Source organism: Ahaetulla prasina, chromosome 3, assembly GCF_028640845.1.
Source record: "Ahaetulla prasina isolate Xishuangbanna chromosome 3, ASM2864084v1, whole genome shotgun sequence".
NCBI classification, from domain to species: domain Eukaryota; kingdom Metazoa; phylum Chordata; class Lepidosauria; order Squamata; family Colubridae; genus Ahaetulla; species Ahaetulla prasina.
The window spans coordinates 217,259,438-217,281,596 of NC_080541.1; the positions used below are offsets into that span (position 1 = coordinate 217,259,438).

The 22,159-nt window shown below is 41.5% G+C and overlaps 1 protein-coding gene across 1 annotated transcript in view; it reads left to right on the forward strand.

Annotated features, from left to right (window-relative positions):
* The window catches only part of CDH4 (cadherin 4), a 536,732-nt gene that overhangs the window by 119,312 nt on the left and 395,261 nt on the right, over window positions 1-22,159 (forward strand). The window contains exon 3 of the mRNA XM_058176710.1: window positions 13,854-14,024. Within this exon, the coding sequence (XP_058032693.1) occupies window positions 13,854-14,024 (171 nt within the window). The remainder of the gene's footprint in view (window positions 1-13,853; window positions 14,025-22,159) is intronic.

Sequence of the window (22,159 nt, forward strand, 5' to 3'; positions counted from 1 at the left end):
CCTACATCAGTGTGTTTTCTCATTACTGAAGAAAAGTAGCTGGCAATTTGTGTGGGTCTGTACTGGGAGAGGGAAGGAGCACAATCCAAGTCTTCATTTTCATTTACCCTTATAATATGGGCCGCGGCGTGGCTCAGGCTGTAAGAAGCCTGTTATTAAAACACAGCTGCCTGCAATTACTGCAGGTTCTAGTCCCACCAGGTCCAAGGTTGACTCAGCCTTCCATCCTTTATAAGGTAGGTAAAATGAGGACCCAGATTGTTGGGGGGGCAATAAGTTGACTTTGTAAATATACAAATAGAATGAGACTATTGCCTTACACACTGTAAGCCGCCCTGAGTCTTCGGAGAAGGGCGGGATATAAATGTAAAAAATAATAATAATAATAATAATAATAATAATAATAATAATAATATGTGGGTCTACTTTTCAGTAAGCCCTGGGAGATATTTGCTGGCCAGCAGATCTGCAGCTTTTTCAAGCATGACCTGCAACATTACAGAATAACAGAGTTGGAAGGGACCTTGGAAGTTTTCTAGTCCAGCCCACTGTTCAGGCAGGAAGCCCAATATTATCTCAGACAAGTGGTTGTCCAATCTCTTCTTAAAAACTTCCATTGTTGGAGCATTCATAACTTCTGGAGACAAGTTAATTGTTCTAACCCTTAGGAAAATTCTCCTTCCCGTGTTTCCCTGAAAACAAGACCTCCCTAGAAAATATGTCCTCCCCCAAAAATAAGCCCTCCCCAAAAATATTTATACACATGCGCAGCTGGTCCCCGCCATTTCCTCTGGTTAGGGTTAGGGAGACAGAGCTGGAAATCAGGTAAGATGGCAAGAGGAGCCCCGTCTTGCTCCATGCGCCCCAAAATAATAAGACATCCCCAAAAATAGAATAGAATAGAATAGAATAGAATAGAATAGAATAGAATAGAATAGAATAGAATAGAATAGAATAGAATTTTTTATTGGCCAAGTGTGATTGGACACACAAGGAATTTGTCTTGATGCATATGCTCTCAGTTTACATTAAAAAAAAGATATGTTCATCAAGAATTCTAAAGTACAACACTTAATGATAGTCATTAGGGTACAAATAAAGCCAAGTGCTTATTTCGGGGTTCAAAAAAATATAAGACAGGGTCTTATTTTCGGGAAAATACGGTAGTTCTAGGTTGCTTTTCTTCTCGGTTAGTTTCCATCCATTTCTTCTTGTCCTGCTTCAGGTGCTTTGGGAAATAGATTGACCCCCCTCTTCCAGGTGGCAGCCTTTCAAAAATTGGAACACTGATATCATATCACACACACACACCCCACATCTTTCTTTTCACAAGATTAGATTCCTGCAACCATTCGTCATATGTTTTCGTCTCCAGCCTTCTTATCATATTTGTTGCTCTTTCCATTGTGATTCTATTCACTTTCTACCAGCTACCTAAGGTCCAGCGTTTACTTCCATAAAATATCACAGGAAAAACTGTTGCCTACACAACTTTGACCTTTGTAGATATAAACATGTTGTGTATCTGAATTTCTGTTCCAAGACTTTTAATGCTAATCTACCAAATTCTAATATACAGATTATTTAGTTATTTGTCATATTTATATCCTGCCACTATCACAGATGCTTGATTATTACTTATTTCTTTCTTCTTGTACGTTATGTAACATTGCTTACCCAAAAGGGAAAACCATGATAAATATACATGTAAGTATATCTGTAAAATTAATAATTTCACCCGTTAACAGGCCTCATTTCTCAAACTCAGAATGGTTTCTGTCTTTTCCTAACATGAGTAGGATCCAAAAAGCTGTCAATTAGGCTGGTACACAGAATTTAATATTCTTTTATGTAAATAGGCTGGTGAAATGCTCGACTGGGTAATAATGTCCAGATGTCTCTATAGCCAGGGGCTGATGAATATCAAGGCAGGTTGACTTGAAACGGCAAAGAGCCAGCTGGCTCGACTGGTTACTGCTAACTGTAGCGTAAGGAGAAAGCTGGTTTTGTTCCATATTCACTGTTTCTGCTGGCAACCAAATGAGAAAGCAATGACTCCAGAGTCCACATATTATAATTTGAAGTTGTAGCAAATGTTAAATAAGTCAATTTAGCCTAGATTTTAACATCTATCTATCTATCTATCTATCTATCTATCTATCTATCTATCTATCTATCTATCTATCTATCTATCTATCTATCTATCATCATCTATCTATAGCTATTTGTATCTATCACCTATCTGTCATCTATCTTCATCTACCTATTTCTATTATCTATCTGTCTGTCTGTCTGTCTGTCTATCTATCTATCTATCATCTATCTATCGTTTATCTATCTATCATCTATCTATCATTTATCTCTCATCTGTCTAAATCTATCTATCTCTCATCTCATCATTATCTTTTGTTTATCTATCTATGTAAATATCTATCTATCTATCTTGGTTGACTCAGGTTCACTAAAGTTGACTCAGTTTTCCATCCTTCCAAGTTCAGTAAAATGAGGACCCAGATTTTGTTGGGGGCAATAGGCTGACTGTCAGGGTTCCAAGTAACACCCCCAACAGAAGAAGACTCCAAGGCTTAAAATTCCTCAAAGTTTCATTTTATTAGAGATTGGCACATCTGGGAAAACCCGAATCTGAAAGCTTCAAGATTTTCCCCACTTAAAAGAAAGTCCAAGTCCCTGCCCAGCACCTACATGTCCATCACATGGTCAAAGCACCATCCCAACTGGAGATGCTTCCCAGTCACAGCCCTCCAGGTGCAGGCCAAGATGTCCTTGACTCTCTGAGAAAGGAATCCTATTATGATTATATATCACCCCTGCTCTATACAATCCCCCCTCCCAGTTTCCCACAGCAGTAAATATGGCAGGCCTGAAGGCCAATGCAAAAGATGGCTTCCAGGCCTGACACTGACACTGTAAACTGCTTAGAGAGGGCTGTAAAGCACTGTAAAGCGGTATATAAGTCTAAGTGCTATTGCTGTGTGTCTGTCTGTCTATCATCTATCTATCTATCTATCTATCTATCTATCTATCTATCTATCTATCTATCTATCTATCTATCTATCTATCTATCTATCTATCTATCTATCTATCTATCTATCCTCTATCAACAAAATACCTTATGCCACCAGAAATCCTGGGCTTAGAAAATTTAGAACTCCACCACCTTCGGCATGATCTGAGTTTAACTCATAGAATAATTTGTTACAATGTCCTTCCTGTCGAAGACTACTTCAGCTTCAATCTCAACAATACACGAGCACACAATAGATTTAAGCTTAATGTGAACCACTCCAATCTTGATTGCAGAAAATATGACTTCAGTAACAGAGTTGTTAATGCCTGGAATGCACTACCTGACTCTGTGGTCTCTTCCCAAAATCCCCAAAGTTTTAACCAAAGACTATCTACTGTTGACCTCACCCCATTCCTAAGAGGTCTGTAAGGGGCGTGCATAAGAGCACCAGCGTGCCTACCGTTCCTGTCCTAATGTTCCCCTTGATCATATCCAACTCGTATAATTATTTCATGCATATACTTATATATATGCTTATAAGTCGTATAGTTATTTCATACTTATGCTTATATATACTGTTGTGACAAAATAAATAAATAAATAAATAAATTTATGTAGCCATCAATCTCACTAGAAGTTGTAAGTAATTATGTAGCTAAATGTCTATGAAAATTCTCTCCATAGATTTCCTGGACAACCATCCAGGTCATGGTTGTCCCAAAGGTGCTTTTTCAAGAGGCAATTGGACTTCCTTTGTTTTTTCTTGAAGACGTTTTGCTTCCCATCCAAGAAACTTTTTCAGTTCTTACAGTCAGTTCAGAACTGATGAAGCTCCTTGGATGAGAAACAAAACCTCTTCAAGGAAAAACAAAGAAAGTCCAGTTGCCTTTTCAAAAAACACCTTTAGCATAACTGTAATTACACCTATTCGGATGGATGGATGGATGGATGGATGGATGGATGGATGGATGGATGGATGGATGGATATGCAAAGTAACATCTGATAAAATGCCAGCAATCAAGAGAGCAGTAGAAACCTGGAAGTATTTTGCTGAAAATCTAGAATTTTGCAATCATTCCATCAAAAGAATATTGTAGAAGGCGGCATTGGCAAATAGCCTCCATAATGTTGCCTAAGGGTAGGCATTATGAACTCCATTGAGAGAGTCTTTACATTTTTAAATGTCAGAGGAAAATAAAGAAGACTGTTAAACAGGGCTATCTATAGGAAGATTGGGAAAAACCAAGATGGTGGCTCTGACAGTCCAATTGTCCAACTGCCCCTCTTAATGTTGTACCTATGTACAACATGTGTAAAAAGGGAGCAGGGCTTCAGGTGAACAGTTGTAGCCATCATTCTGACTGTTTTTTTTAATTTCCTCAAAACACACACACACTGTCGTGTCCCACTCCTCCGCTGACGGCCGGGTCAGGGAAATCCGAATCAGGCTTGCCTCTGCAGCTCTGCCCAAAGTCCTAGCAAAGTCCTCAGAGCAGGCAGGAGACCAGTAAGTGACTTCAGCAAGATAAGTTTGACTTTGCCTGACTCAGAGACTGCCAGAAAGCAGATCCTTTATATAGGCCATGGGGTGTGGCTCCATGACTCAGCACTCATTAAGGCCTGCCTCTCCCTTCCTTCTGTTGCCTCCGCCTATCCAATCTTCTGATGCGAGGGTCACTCCAATCAGCTGTTGGTAATAAACCCTCCTCAGGCTCACATGCTGTGGAGGAGGGGGAGGGGTCTAGCTGCTCCGTTTGCCTGGGCATGGTCAGGGCTGGGGCCAGGAGGTGCTCCTTCTTCTGCAGTTTGTCTGGGCATGGAGTCAGGACTGGGGCCGGGAGGCATACATTCCTCCGTGTTCGGGAGCAGATAAGAAGGCCCCGGCTGCTCTGAGGGCGGGCAAGACACAACACAACACACACACACACACACACTTTTGCTCCGATCTATGTTGATTGGATAGGATTTTTGTTCGACTTCTTCTCTTGTTGCTAGGCTTTTGCTCAGCTTGAGAAACTATACGTGTTTGTGACCTTCTGGAACTACTAGAATAAACTCCAGTTTTGAGCCGCAGTTTTGAGAATTTGCTTTCAAAGGAGAACCCAAACTCCCCATCCCACCCCTCCACCCCAAAAAGTAAGACCGTCGTGATTTCTGAAACTTGCCGCGCAGCATTTCAGTCAGAAAAGTGGGTTGCTTGGTGCTCACTCTCATCAGAGTTTTATCCATTCACTTGACTGAGCTTTGAACCTCAGAAAATGTGGGCAATTTATTTACATGTTTCAGGCGAATACATTGTCAAACAAAGGAAGGTTCTCAGCACAAAAGATCATTTGAAGGGGTGACAAGGCGGCTTTGAGGAAAGAAAAGAAACATATGATGCATGTTTGATTACCTGAGGTACTTGTAAACAACACGGTGGGAGTTGGGAGCATGAACTCCTTGGATTGTGCAAGCGATGAAACCCCAATTAAAGTTTCTGTTGTGAAGCCATTCTTTGAAATGAAGAGGGAAAGATAGATTTTTATGCGTGGTGGGTTTTTTTGCTTTCTTTCTACCGAACTATTTAGCTGCTGTGAATGAGATGGACTAGCCACGTTTCCTCTGAAGCATAGATACAACCTTTGGACTTTACCTCTACTTTCCAAAGGGATTTGACGTGGTGGTTTGCTGATCAAATCTGACATCAATCCGCACCACCAATTTTGGGTTGGGAAACTCTGCAGTTATCTAAAATCTCTAGTCGTCTAAAAGTAATGGTTTGGGGAAGGAGAAGGAAGAAAAATGAAGAATAACTGGCAGAGATAATATTTAGAACTCCTGGGTAACCTTAATGTAATGTTCAATGCAAAAATATATATATATTTTCGAAGTGATCTATTAACATTTAAAATGTACATTGTTGTTATCTACAAATAGAGGACAAATAGCTTTGGTAAGTGAGAGATGACAGATAGATCTAGTTGAGAGGTATCTTCAATTATCTTTAATTTTAAGAAGGAAGACGTACAGGGTAATAGGGGGAAATATATATGTGAGATGGTGCTGATGCAGATTTTTACATTCTATATTTCCTAGATCTCTTGGTATATCAGACTGGCTTCATTCATATACAGTATCTATATAATCATTTGAATCATAATTTATATCTTTTTTACTTTTGCTGTGCTCTTTTTCTTCCATTTTTCCTCTTGGCTCATTTGAAGTAAGTGCATGGAAATGTGTACGTTATTCGGTCTGAATGTCTGTGGCGATTCTCAGTCATTCAGCTCATGGTTGTCTCAAAGATGCTTTTTCAAAAGGCAAAAGGGCTTTGTTGGTTTTTCCTGGAGGAAAAACATAAGAAAATGTTTTGCTTCTCATCTAAAAAGCTTCATCAGTTCTGATGGTGGGAGGATGGAAGGCCCTCAGTGTCACCGATAATTTGGTCTGAGGGGTCTATCCATCAAAAAGGCACATTTCCAAAAGATAATGCCTTCTTACATCAGAAATCCTTGCAAAAAATAAAAAAAGCAGTTATACTTGAATAGCTGAATGCAGTTGGGGTCTTTGACTACTGATCTCTGTCCCATTAACTATTGACTGACATCTACGTCTGCTTTACCCGTTTTCTTCCTTCATAGCCACCCATCTTTTGAGTTACAAAGCCAACTTCCCTTTCTGAAATTTTAGATCAATAGCTAATTCAGCAGAGTATTTAAGTAATTTTGGATGAATGACTGGCCCAAAGTCTCCCAGTTGGCTTTCAGGCCTAACAATAACAATAACAACAACAGAGTTGGAAGGGACCTTGGAGGCCTTCTAGTCCAACCCCCTGCCCAGGCAGGAAACCCTACACCATCTCAGACAGATGGTTATCCAACATTTTCTTAAAAATTTCCAGTGTTGGAGCATTCACAACTTCTGCAGGCAAGTTGTTCCACTTATTGATTGTTCTAACTGTCAGGAAATTTCTCCTTAGTTCTAAGTGGCTTCTCTCCTTGATTAGTTTCCATCCATTGCTTCTTGTTCTACCCTCAGGTGCTTTGGAGAATAGAGCTCACTGTCTCTTGGTGATTGGCTCAAAGTCACTCAGCCAGCTTTCATGGCTAAGGCGGGACTAGAACTCACAGTCTCTTGGTGATTGGCCCAAAGTCACTCAGCCAGCTTTCATGCCTAAGGCAACACTAGAACTCATGGGCTCCCAGTTTCTAGTCTGGTGCCTTAAACATTAGACCAAACTCCTACATCAGGGTTCTCAACTTTGGGGCTCTAAAAGCACATTTAGAGAACATGATGTGAGAACTTACAGAATGGAGATAGTAGTCATGTAGAATAAGGGAATATCACAGGCAGGAATCAGAATTCTACCAAATCTGGGTAGATTATACAGCTTAAATTATAACAGAATTACTATCAGGAAAAACTCTTGATATATAGCAAATACGAAAATGATTGTTATCTGTCTTTCTGGTTATTTTGTGTGGGTGAGTGAATTTTGTTTTCTTCTTTTTTCTATACATTATGGAGTCAGGTTATTCAGTTCCTTGTAAACATTTGTCAGCTACTGCTCAACAAACATGTTTTTTTAAAAGAATTGCTAGCCAAACTGATTCAATGTGAATTTGATGATGATAAGATAGGTCACTAAATGTATGTTTCAAACATTGTGTTCATAAATGTCACATAAATCCTATAGATCAATGATACAAGATTGACAGCCTGACTCTCTCTCTCTCTATACACACACACACACACACACACACACACACAATTCAGTAGGTTCTGGAGAACCGGTTAGCAGAAATTTTGAGTAGTTCGGAGAACCGGCAAACACTCTAGCCCTGGAGTGGGGTGGGAATGGGGATTTTGCAATATCCTTTCCCCAGGAGTGGGGAGGGAATGGGGATTTTGCAATATCCTTCCCCTGCCACGCTCACCAAACCAGCCCACAAAACCAGTAGTAAAAATTTTTGAATTCCACCACTGAAAAATTTGAATCAATATGATAGTTGCAACTCCATGATGAAAGTCCCCCCTCTAAAAGCAAACTCATGGCTACAATCTTGACTGTTTAACCCTCTTTCCCTGCGGACACCCCTGTCCATAATAGTGCCAAGTCAAAATTGTCACACAGCCACCCAGATTTTCACGGTAGATTTGGTATTTTATCCATGTGTCAAGTCTTTCCCAAAGACCTGGAATAGACACGTTGATGTTTGAGAGGTTAAAGATATTGTTGCAGGATGTATGCTGTTCAGACTAAAGCTGCTGCTTGTAATTGACTGATGGTGATTTTTGTCAATGTCGATGGTATTCAAGTTGGGTTCCAGTTGTTCTGGGATTGTGCCCAAGGCGCCTCTTATTAATAGTGCTACTTTTACTTGCTTTTGCCACAAATCTTCTTCTTCTTGCAGGTCTTTGTGTTTTGTGATTGTCCCCAGTCCTTTCTCTTCTGTTCTTCTGTCTGATATGTCTACTATCCACATTTTTTTTTCTTATTGACAGTTGTTAAATCTGGTCTGTTATGTGGCTGGTGCCTGTCTGCTTGAATTCTAAAGTCCTCAGCTAAATGAAGTTTAGCTTCTTCATTTTCTATGATACTATGATACTATACTATGCAGGCAACCCACCCTTGTTGCTACTTTGTCATTCCATTGTTATCATTTTTATGACTATGTTCTGACCAAGGCTCCCTTAAAAAGCAGGAAGCAGAATCTTGGTCTCAGCAAAACCTCTTTTATTTACACGACTGTGAATTCCTTTCATTCACAGTCAGCAAGGCCTGTCCAAACAGTTTTTCAAAGGAATATTTATCAACACAGACCTTATCTCACTTGGAAAGCTGCCAGGTAACTAGTTTCCAAACTTAGTACAAGGCAAAACCTGGCACAGAGTTTCTGAGAGTCACGGAATGAACAAATTGTTTCCTGCAAAAACCGACTCCCCGTTCACTCCTCTTTTGTTTCCTATGGGAGGGGCCAATCACCTCCAAGGTGTGGCTTTACTCCCAAGTCCACCCTGCTTTCTGAGTTGTTCTTGTCTTCTGGCAGCTCTGCGCATGCGCACACTGGGAACAGGCTCCAGCTGTTCCTCTGCCTCACTGCTGCCTAGCTCCCTCTCTGCCTCTGATGCCCTCGTCCGAACTTTCCCCAGCCCCCAGGACTGGCCCATGTTCCTCCCCAACCTCCTCACTGTCCAAAACTGCTGCTAAGCTCCGCTGGCTGCCAGCAGGCCACAACACACTATTGTTATAGTTCATCATATAATCAGCCAGATTATATGGATTTGGCATTTTTATCCACCTGTCAAGTACTTCCCAAGGATTTGGGGAAAGGCAGGTGTTGAAGTTTGATGATGTGAGAGATATTGTCACAGGTTGTAAGCTGTTCCAAGTAAACCTGCCTTTTGCAATTGACTGATGGCAGATTTGTCAATGCCGATAGTGTTCAAATGGTGCTTCAGTTTTTTGGGGGGATTGCATCAATGTTGCCTATTTACTATTGGTGGTACCTTTGCTTTCTTTAGCCACAATTGTTCTATTTCTATTTGCAGGTCTTTGCATTTTGGTATCTTCTCCAGTCCTTTCTCTTATATTCTGCTGTTTTCAAGTACAGCCATGTCTACCTTCCTGACTCTTTTGTCTTTCTTATCAACAGTTGTGAAGTCTGGGAAACAGTGTGGCAGGTGCCCGTCTGTTTGAATTCTAAAGTCCCAGAGCACTTTAGCTTTGGCTAACAAAAATTAAAATACAAGAGACAAAAACAAAACATTTAAAACGAGCATTTAAACATAATGAACAAATAAATCCCATTCAAAAGAGCTGTGCCTTGACTGCTCTTGTAAAAGCATTGAGAATGGCAGAAGGAGATTAAATGGGATTCCCTAAGGACTTAGTGCCACAGTATGAGAAAGATACAGGAGCAGCTGTATGCAGTCCATTTAGGAAAGTTGAAAACAATTCGCTCTAAACCTCTTAGTTCTATTCAAGTCAGCAGGTTCCCATGCATGTTGTCGTTACCTCCCTCTCCCCTCACTTGGGCACTCTAGGCAGCTAAGAAGAAAGAGACAAAATAATGAAATACTGAATTACACAAAGTAGGATTGTGAAAACAGCACTCTGGATTTGATCTTTAAACGGTACTGTCGTGTCCCACTCCCCGCTGACGGCCGGGTCAGGGAAATCCGAATCAGGCTTGCCTCTGCAGCTCTGCCCAAAGTCCTAGCAAAGTCCTCAGAGCAGGCAGGAGACCAGAAAGTGACTTCAGCAAGATAAGTTCGACTTTGCCTGACTCAGAGACTGCCAGAAAGCAGATCCTTTATATAGGCCATGGGGTGTGGCTCCATGACTCAGCACTCATTAAGGCCTGCCCCTCCCTTCCTTCTGTTGCCTCCGCCTATCCAGTCTTCTGATGCGAGGGTCACTCCAATCAGCAGCTGTTGGAAATAAACTTTCCTCAGACTTACATGCTGTGGAGGAGGGGGAGGGGTCTAGCTGCTCCGTTTGCCTGGGCATGGAGCCGGGAGGCATACATTCCTCCGTGTTCGGGAGCAGATAAGAAGGCCCCGGCTGCTGTGAGAGCGGGCAAGACACAACAGGTACTTTGAAGTGCCCAAGAGTACAAATCTGGCATCTGCCTGCAACATTTTAAAGCAGTTGTGTTTTTTTTCTCCCTGGAGCATAGAGCAGTGGTAGCAGGGAGGAGGGGCTGTGGTCTTGTTCTAAGATGCAGCTGCTTTAAAGAGCACTGCAGACAATTCTCTGTTTGTGATTTGGAAACTGAATCCAAAGGGTTCCACAGCCTTGATAAAAAGGAAGGAAAAAAATAAGATCTAAGAAGAATATTGTACAATTGTGAATTTAAAAGGCTGTGTTTTTTTAAGCAGGTAAGCCATGACTCATCATCACCTTTTAATAACCCCATAATCCCTTGAGGGGTGGAGTCTGGGTGTTCTGTCCCCACCAACCACAACCAAGCAGACACGTGAGCTGACTATATCTGCCAGCAATTTATTCCGACAACAGATATCAGTTCTGGCAACGAACCTGCAATTGCCTGCTTAGTTCTCCTATCTCCTCAGATCAGCGTAACTGCAGTTCAGAAATAAACAGAAGCCAAAATCTTAATCTCAAAATATTGCAGCCAAAGTTTCCAAGAGTCAGTTTTTGTCCATCACAAGAAGCTATAGAGCAGCTCCTCCTGCTTTTATACCCTGTGGGTTGTGGCTCCATGACTCAGCACTCTCTAGACCTGCCCCACCCCTTCTTTTGTTGTTCCTGCCTCTGCTTTCTGTGATGCCTGGGATTTAACCAGGACTGATTGTCAGCAGCTGTGTCTTGAGGCATTTCCTGGGAGGAGGAAGTTGCAGTAGAAAGAGTCCTTGTCATCTCCTCCACCTGGCCTGCCTCTGGGACCTGGAGCGGAGCCAGAGAGGAAGGTCCTGCAGAGGGAAGCCCTGCCGGCTCTCTCAGAGTCACTCTCTGCCAGGAGGCCCGGCTCAGGGGCTGAAAACACAACACTGGGCAACTGAATGGAGCTGGGTGTTTACTGGCCAGATAACCTTCCTGTCGCCAATGTGGAGTTTTCTTCAGTAGATATATTCTCATTGTGCCCAGAAAGAGAAATATCTGCCTACGATTGAACTCACAGCCTCCTGATTGTGAGGTTAGAGCTCCATCCCCAGGCCATCGCACCACTCAGATAAGCCATGACTGAAAAGGAAAAATTAATCGAGTGCTTCTTCTCAATGGCTCTAAGTTGCACAGAGGATTTTCTGTGGAACTCAACAAACTTTGGAAAGTCTCTTAAGAGAGCTTCTCGTATCTACTTAATAGTTAATCACATTCATAACAAGATACAAAACCTCTAAATTGTTAAGTTGAACAGGAATGTTTTCCACACAACAGTCTTCTAAGCAGTCTTAAAAGAAGGACTGTTAAACTACAATCACACAATGTCTGGTCATGGTGCCCTGTGTTGCAAATGACCCCAGATGCTACCATAATTCAACTCTTTCACTTTTCAGCTTATGTTGAATTTACTCATTGCCACCTTTAAATTAAGGAGCATGGTGGCTCAGTGTCTAAAACGCTGAACTTGTCGATCGAAAGGTCGGCAGTTCAGCGGTTCAGATCCCTAGTGCTGCATAACAGGCGAGCTCCTGTTACTTGTCCCAGCTTCTGCCAACCTAGCAGTTCGAAAGCACAGAAAAAATGCAAGTAGAAAAATAGGGACCACCTTTGGTGGGAAGGTAACAGCATTCCATGCGCCTTTGGCGTTTAGTCATGCTGGCCACATGATGTCTTCGGACAGCGCTGGCTCTTTGGCTTTGAAATGGAGATGAGCACCAGCCCCCTAAAGCCGGGAACGACTAGCATATATGTGCAAGGGGAACCTTTACCTTTTACCTTTAGATTCTTCCTTTTCTGTTGAGAGTGAGATATGTGGGATATGTGTTTCTCAGAAAAGTTAGGCCAGCTAAGATAAAGGATGGGTCCAGAATTATCCAGGGAGATCTATGTGGAGACCTTAGCATCAATCTCTCTGTTCAAGCCCAAGACTTTAATTCCCACACAATTCTACCCCTCTGTTCTTGGCGTGGAATATAATACTGAGGAAACCCAGGAAATCTAAATTTATTAAGGATCTTTTTTTAATTCCATCTTTATTATTTTTTTATAAATGACCCAGGGTAGAGGACATACTAAATACGCCTTTGTCTTTCCATTTTTCTCACAACAACAACCCCATGAGGGGGTTGGGCTGAAAAAGAGTGCCCGGCCCAAGTCACCCAGCTGGCTTTCATGGCTAAGACGGAACTAGAACTCACTGTCTCCCGGTTGTTTCTAGACCAAATTGGCTCTCTCTCTTCCTAGCTGTGATGAACTGGTCAAGTAGTATGGAGATTGGCACATGTAGCCAATCATTCAAAGTTGCAACTGCTCTGAAAACAGTGACATAAAGCCATTCCTCACACATACGACCATTACAGTTTTCCCAGGGTCACATGATCAAAAGTCAAATGCTTGGCAATTGGCATGTATTTACAACAATTGCAGGACCATGTGATTGACATTTGTAACCTTCCCAACTGGTTTCCAACATGCCATCGATGGCGGAGCCAGATTCACCTAATTGCATGTTTCCTTTAACAACCGTGGCAAAAAAGATCATAAAATTGGAATGACTCACTTAACAGCCCACCTTGCTTAGCTAAGGAAATTCTGGTCTCAGTTGTGGTTGTAAACTGAGGACTAGGTGTATTGGATCTTTCCTGACGATTTTCAGTCCTAGTTTAAAACTTAGAGCTATAGATGAGTGCTCGTTTATAATGGTGTTTGACCTCTTGACCTCCCTCTAATAATGCTGCGAGTGCTTGTGGCTTGTTTCATTTGGCACTTGTGATTGATTGTATTTATTAGAAATCTGCAGATTTTCATCCTCCAAGGAGCTGATCAAGCTTCCTGCCGCTGGTATAATGAAGACAATCCGTCCTGAAAGAAGGCCTGATTGTCTAATGACAGCTCCAAACATCAGTAAAAAATGAAGTCACAGCATAAATGTCAATAAAAGCACCACACGCTGTTGTAATGCAGAAATGTTTGTTTTATTATAAGAACAATATTATTGTTATTTTTCAGGAATTTTCCAGTTCAAACAAGCCTCAACATAGCAACCGTTCTGACAAGTGATTTTTTTCTCTCGCGCGTGGGAGAGCAAAACAGCAACAACAACAACAACAACTGGTTGACTCCTGGTTTTTGTTTGCCGTTGTTTAATGAAACTTGTCGAAAGCAAAATAATGACCCTTTCCTCTCCCCTCCCTTCTTTCCCAAATCAACAGAAAGGAAAGAAGAACATGACAGCGGACCTTCAAGAACCTGGCAATATTTTGCTACTGTGGCGTCATCACCCGAATTCGTACGGACTCAGGCGTCAAAAGCGAGATTGGGTCATCCCACCAATCAATGTGCCAGAAAATTCGAGAGGACCCTTCCCACAGCAGCTTGTTAGGGTAAGTAGAGTGCCAGAATACTCTGTACCTCTGTTTAAGATCAACGGAGATTACATTTCCCAAAGCTTGTTAGGTGGATTATCTTTAGAAAGAAACAGTAGACTTCCAAGTTGGACTCAAGACAAGACCTGCCCGATGGTATGAACAGACCGTTTATGCTTTCCAAGGATGTGCCATTCAGTAGTCGCTGATTAATATGAATGCATGGATAGACCTTTGTAAAAAAAACAAAACAACCTGAAAATACGAATACTATGACAAGAGCATAGAAAGCAGTGAAATACCTGTTTCCCGAAAATAAGACCCTGTCTTATATTTTTTTTAACCCCAAAATAAGTGCTTGGCCTTATTTTCAGGGAGGTCTTATAATTTTAGGGTGTGTGGAGCAAGATGGGGCTCCTCTTGACGTCTAACCTGATTTCCAGCTCCGTCGCGCTTCTCGCCATTGTGTGCAGGGAAACAAGTTGTACCGTAAAAAAACACTTCAAGTTCACTTCTCAATTCACGAGTTCACTCAATTAATTCCAACTTCTCAAACGCCCATCCCTTCACTAGGTCTTATTTTTGGGGAGGGCTTATTTTTGGGGAAGGGTTTATTTTGGGGGGAGAGCTTATTTTAGCACATGCACTCAAAAGCCCGATTGGGCTTATTGTACAGGGAGGTCTTATTTTTGGGGAAACAGTAATAGAATGATTATATTTACTTTGAAGCACAAAGATTTCCTCAGGTGTTAATGCAAACAGTGAAATTAAGTTTTGCTGTGCAGAAAGAGAGATTGTGTCAGCTTTGCCAGATAGGCCAGAGGATAAATACACAAGTACTAACTTTAATTTTATAATAAGGTAATATTTATTATTTATTTATTATTTATTTATTATTTAGATTTTTATACCGCCCTTCTCCCGAAGGACTCAGGGCGGTGTACAGCCAGATTAAAACAGAATAATATACAAATTAAAACCATAGTTAAAATAACGTATTCTATAAATGGCCGAAAATTAAAACCGTCAAATTTGACCCATAAATAAAATACACCAGTTAAAATTATTAAAATTTAAAAAATTTAAAAATTTAGAATATTAAAAAATTAAGCCAGTCCCGCTTGAATAAACAAGTACGTTTTCAATTCACGGCGAAAGGTCCGAAGGTCAGGTAATTGATGCAAACCAGGGGGAAGTTCATTCCAGAGGGTAGGTGCTCCAACAGAGAAGGCCCTTCCCCTGGGGCTGCCAACCGACATTGCTTGGCGGACGGCACCCTGAGAAGACCCTCTCTGTGTGAGCGTACGGGTCGGTGGGAGGCATAAGGTAACAGCAGGCGGTCCCGTAAGTACCCGGGCCCTAAGCCATGGAGCGCTTTAAAGGTGGTAACCAACACCTTGAAGCGCACCCGAAAGGCCACAGGTAGCCAGTGCAGACTGCGCAGGAGCAATGTTACCCGGGAGCAACATGTGGCTCCCTCAATCACCCGCACAGCTGCATTCTGGACTAACTGAAGCCTTCGAGTGCACTTCAGGGGTAGCCCCATGTAGAGAGCATTGCAATAATCCAGACGAGAAGTGACAAGTGAGAAGTGAGAAGTGACAAGAGCGTGAGTGACCGTGCATAAGGCATCCCGGTCAAGGAAGGAATATTAACAGATTCTTTCAAGTCTGAAAGTACATCTCTCCGCCCTTCACCTTTACAGACTAAGAAATTAGGGAGGGTCCCTTCTGATACATTTTCCCTGCCTCCATTCCTCTGTAGGCTTATTATTTAATTATTTGAATGAAATAACGATCTGCATGTTTATACTGTGTATGAATGCATGGGGTACTTTATAGAAAACGAAAGTTAGGGCCCTGTTCTTAAGAATCTTAGACTCTAGAATTTGCATCAGGGAAAAGGAAGGGGAGGAAAAGGCAAAACTCAGTTAAATACAAAAGCCAATTTTTTATTTCTACTTGAGCTATGTACAGGCTGACTCATAAAAGTACAAATATTTGTACTTCTTTTTCCTTTTGTTTAGTTGTGTCCGATTTTGTGTTTTTCTTGGCAAGGATTTTCAGAAGTAAAATTGAGTTTGGGTTGGTCACTGGGATCAGAGATTTGCTTTTCCAAGTTTTCAGACTCACGCTGGAGCCCATCTTCCAATCATCAGCTACCAACACACCAGTCAGCCAATAGGAATACACCACATAAACATGACTCATAGAACAGCCCAAAGAATTTCCAGTAGAGAAATTTCCTGAAGATGGACTCTAGCATGAATACGAAAGCCTGGAAATGTAAATCTTTGGTCCTGGTGACCAACCCAAATTCAAATTTGCATCATTATCCTGGGACACGTATATTGGTCTTCATTCTTGATGTTCAGAAGTGGTTTGCCATTACCTTCTTCCTAGGGCTGGGTAAGAGTGACCGGCCCAAGGGCACTCAGCTGGCTTTGTTGCCTCAGGTGGGACTAGAACTTAGACTTAGAATAACTTTATTGTCACTTCGAATGTACACTAATTGACATACATTAAAATGAAATTTTGTTGCATACAACTCTCAAAGGGTTTCCCCTTCTAATATACACTACATAAACATGACTAAATAAATAAATAAATAAATATGCATATACCCACATATATTATATGACACGGAGAAACAACACAGTCTAGTTCGGATGTATACATGTACCGTGTTTCTCCAACAATAAGACCCTATCTTATATTTTTTTGAACCCCGAAATAAGTGCTTGGTCTTATTTTCGGGGAGGTCCTATTATTTTGGGGCGTGTGGAGCAAGACGGGGCTCCTCTGGCCGTCTTACCTGATTTCCAGCTCTGTCTCCCTAACCCTAACCAGAGGAAATGACGGGGACCAGCTGCACATGCATTTAAATATTTTCAGGGAGGGCTTATTTTCAGGGGAGGGCTTATTTTCAGGGAAGGGCTTATTTTCGGGGAGGGCTTATTATCTGGGGAGGGCTTATTTTTGGGGAAACATGGTACATGGTGAGAGAAACAAATCTTGCAAGTTTACCAGACGGATGGTATAGGGAACAAAGCTGTTACAGAATCTGATAGTCCTGCTACAAATACTTCGAAACCTCCTCAGAGTCTCTTTGTCCGTAGCATGATGCCTTATTACCCCAAACTGGCTCTCATTAGATTTATTATCCCTCACCAGAGGTGTAAAGTAATGAAACAAAAGAAAGAAAGAAAGAAAGAAAGAAAGAAAGAAAGAAAGAAAGAAAGAAAGAAAGAAAGAAAGAAAGCATTCATAATTTAAAAAAATCAATCCATAAAATCTACACCCCAAAGACTTTAGCACAGTCATTGATGTTTGGCCTCAAGCATCTCCACAGATTCTCCGGAAGAGCCGTATTTTCAATAATTTCTGGAGGGCCCAAATTCTAATGACTGATACTCAACAGCAATCCCCTGTATAGCTGCTGCTTTGTAGAAAAAAACCTCTATAGTCGGAGCCTCACTAAAATGAAGGACTATGAGCAGATTCTTTCAGGATGAGTGGATGGGATGGGTTGATAGTACAGGTCTCTTGTGGAGAAGAGAGGGTTGGACTAGATGAAAACCTCCAGCTCTATTACTGTTATTGATATCAGTTGGAGAAGGAAGTGGGGAATGAGGCGATTGAACCATACGGTCTATGGGAAATATTTTCTTTTTTAATAGAGGAGGGTAAACTGGCGTGAGCCTATGATAGATCTTCTGAAAAGAGTTCCAGGAATATGGGTCAATGAAAGGGAAAGCATTGAGTCCTTTGAGATAGCTGGATAATGATTTTCAACCGTGTTTCTCCACTGTGGTGAAATATAGTCCACAGCCACAGAAGGGAGGGGCTCTTTCCCAGAGGAGCTTAAAATGTCTGGTAGGCAGGTAGACAGTAAAGGTGGATGCTCCCTAGCAATTCATCAGAGTATATCTAACAGTTATGCAGATCGTTGCTTTAGTCTGGCAAGATTCTGTTTGTAGGCGATCAACAATAAAGAACTACTTGGAAGTAACACCACTTCTTGGTTCGTTGACACTCAGTAATTACCATGCGGCAATTAGAAGAAGTATGGACTTCAATTGGCTGGGGGAATTCTGGGAGTTGAAGTCCACACCTCTTCAAGTGGCTGAGGCTGAGAAACCCAATAGCTGGTTATCTTCAGAAAACTTAGAGCACCAGAGCTGGTAAAACAAAGATCCTTTAAATGATAATATTATCATACAGGTAGTTCTCAATTTATGACCACAATTGCCACAAAGGCAGTTGTTAAGTGAGTTTTGCTCCCTTTTGTGACCATTTTTAATGACTACAGTTGTTAAGCGAATCACTGCAGTTGTTAAGTGAATCATGTGGCCATTAAGCAAATCTGCCTTTCCCCATTGACTTTGCTTGTTGGGAAGTCGACTGGAAAGGTTACAAATGGTGATCACAGGACCCTGGAACAGTTCAACTATCATAAATATTTGCCCATTGCCAATCGATCAAATTTTAATCACATGACAATGGGGATGGTGCAACAGTTGTAAGTGTGTAAAACAGTCCTAAGTCTATTGTAACTTTGAATGGTCACTAAACAAATAGTTGTAAGTTGCCGACTACCTGTATAACAATAGAGAAGTTGAAGAAGAGGCGATAAACTGTTTTGAAGTTAAGGAGACCCATGCGCATAAACAGTCATAAGGTAAAGGTAAAGGTTTTCCTCGCATATATGTGCTAGTTGTTCCCGACTCTAGGGGGCAGTGCTCATCTCCGTTTCAAAGCCAAAAAGTCAGCGCTGTCCAAAGATGTTTCCGTGGTCATGTGGCCAGCATGACTAAATGCCAAAGGCGCACAGAATGCTGTTACCTTCCCACCAAAGTTGGTCCCTATTTTTCTACTTGCATTTTTTACGTGCTTTCAAACTGCTAGGTTGGCAGAAGCTGGGACAAGTAATGGGAGCTCACCCCATTACACGGCACTAGGGATTCAAACCACTGAACTGCCGGCCTTTCATCTTAGCCACTGAGCCACCACATCCCTCTAGAGTCATAGATATAGCAATAGCACTTATATACTGCTTCGCAGTGCTTTACAGCCCTCCCTGAGCAGTTTATGGAGTCAGCATATTGCCCCCAACAATCTGGGTTCTCATTGTACCGACCTTGGAAGGATGAAAGGCTGAGTCAATCTTGAGGCCCATCAGGGTTGAACTGCTAGCAGTTGGCAGAATTATCCTGCAATACTGCATTCTAACCACTGCGCCACCGAGCCTTGGTATGGCATACATCGGGCACCAAAACCCGTGGTTCATTTCTCATGTCCTCCTTTTAAGCCTCATATGTTGCTCAACTAACAATGATCACATCTGGCAGAAATCCGATTGTTTCAATAGTTTCTTCAGCTGGACGGGAACAAACTGATTGCCAGTTCATAACCCATTTGTCTTCTCCCACCACCATATTCATCCATGTACTCCTGATGGACTGTCGCTATCATTAGATGCGCATGTGAGTGAAACATTTTGTCACTGGTCAAAATGCCCTTCGTCAAGTTAGTGAGTTTGTAAATCATACCACATCTTCAACAAAACTCATCACCCCCTTGGAAGTGACACATTATTCAGAGCGAGCATTTCACACCAACCCAAACATTTATAAAATACAGCATATAGGAAAGTTTAAACCGTAAGCGGGGGGGTGGGGGGGAGAGAAATGGATGTATCAGATTTTTATTTATTTATTTATTTAATCAAATTTTTATACCGCCCTATCTCCCGAAGGACTCAGGGTGGTATACAGCCCGATAAAAATACAAATATAATACAAGATAAAACACTAATTAAAAAACTTATTTAAATAGGCCAAAATTTAAAATTACAATTAAAATGATAAAACCCCATTAAAATTAAATTTAAAATTAAAATTCTAGTCCAGTCCTGCACAAATAAATAGATGTGTTTTAAGCTCGCGGCGGAAGGTTCGTGGCGGAAGGTTCGAATGCCAGGAATGGTAGTAAAACGTATAGCAGAACCCACCACATCCATGAAGCTTTTCTGTTTTAAAAGCAAAAAAACAACAACAACGAATAAAACAAAAAAACCGATAAAGAGGAGCAACCTGTCAAGTTGTCCTCTGGAATAAAATTGCGGCATAATTGCAAGAAATTTCAAGGAAATAATTGGAGAAAATGAGCACGGATCGTTTGCAGCCTTGTCAAGAAATAAATGCTTAGCGAGTCCTTTCCAGGGTTAAAATGAATGCAGTCATTACCTGCTCTGTACTGATTAGCCGTTGCCTCGCAAAGTGCCTGCCGTTCAGAAACAAAACACACGCGCACACGCACACATAAATGGTTGGTTTAATCCCCCAAGGTGTGAGCAGACTCGATCACATAAATTACATCTGAACGTTCCCATCCTCAATCTGCCGTAGGTTCGGGAAGGGTGCTTAAAATACAGTGCAGATGTTCCAGCCCCTTGAAGCCAGCTCTTACCATTTTCTTTTTTTTTTTCCCCGGAGAGAAAGAAAGAACTTAACCGTCTCTAGGAGCCCCAGGTGGCATAGCTAATGGTGATGGATGCCAGTAGTTCAGCAACATCTAAACAGCTATAGGTTTCCTACTGGTTTAATATATATTCGGTCTGTGGCAAGTGATGGAGTAAGTAGAGTTACCCCAGCTGTCGATAATGCAAGGGAAAAGAACTACCATTGCACCCGGTTTGTAGCAAAAAGTCCTCTGTGCATTTGAGTGATCTTTTTTTCACTTTTCAGTTCACTCGTTTTTCGGCTCTCAGGTCTGTTATTCTTACAGGTTTTATTTTTTGAAGAGCTGCAAGTTCTGTTGCCTTCTCTACCTCTTCTGCAGAGGTGGGGGACCGCAGCCTCTTTATGACTTGTGGACTTCAACTTCCAGAATTCCTGAGCCATCATGGCTGGCTCAGGAATTCTAGGAGTTGAAGTCCACAAGTCATAAAGGGGCCGCTGTTCCCCACCTCGGCTGTACTGTTTAAGAAAGCCATTTTTGATGGCTACATTGACCCATTATTTTTCCTTTTCCTTCCTTCCTTCCTTCCTTCCTTCCTTCCTTCCTTCCTTCCTTCCTTCCTTCCTTCCTTCCTTCCTTCCTTCTTTTCTTTCTTTTTTTGCAACAAACAAAAATTGATTGGTAATCTTTTTTTGGGATTTTTTTTTTTTATTTACTAGGCAAGCCTATAGCCTTAGGATTTCTTGACAGACTTCATTTCAGGTTCCAATTAGATCCAACATAAATATGTTTTAGCATAATGAAAAAAAAATGTTTTGACTGTACATTTGGGAAACTTAAAACAGCCATTGGTCCTCCTGCTACGTTTTCCCCTGAACCATGAAATATATGTTGCATTATATCTCTTTGTTGGCGACAAATCAGTGGTAAAGACAAGACGTTTGAAAATGTGCAGCTTTGTCTATGCATAATTGCATGTAAGTATGTTAGTCCCAGGTGCTCTCTAAACCTGGTTGTTAGCTTGAAGACATTTCATTACCTTACTGGAGAGATAATCATCAGTGCTAATGTATGTAAACAGGGAGTAAACTTCACACTCAATAGCACCAGTGGTTCACCCCGGTTCGGGAAAACTAGTAATGGCGGCGGCGGAGGCTCCGCCCACCCACCCGGATATTATCACGGATGCTCTGCGCAAGCGCCGAAGTGTTGCACACAAAGTGTTGTACACACGCTCACAGTTCCGAACTGGTAGCGAAGGTGAGTGGAACCCACTACTAACTAGCACTGATGATGTTACCTAGATAGGTAATGAAACATCTGCAAGTAAACAACTAAGCATAAAAAGCATCTAAGACTCCATGGTTCTAGCCTGAGCTACACATATTCTCTTTTTTTGGGTATACATATATTTTTTTTTAAGTTTTTCAGCATGATATGAAGAATGATTATTACTTTTATGCCCATCATGCTACTCAGCGTAAGCAGGTTTTCATGAACTTCCTAAACATGAAGAAGCTACATTTATAAATCAATGATTCCCAGTTCTATACGGTGGTGCATGGTGCAAATAGAAATACTTGATTTATTGATTAGATTTCTTTGCCGCTCATTTCACGTTGGGGCAAATTGAACGTGCCAACCATTCTTGCCATCTCAACCTGCCCTTTAATGAAAAAATAATGGTTTGAG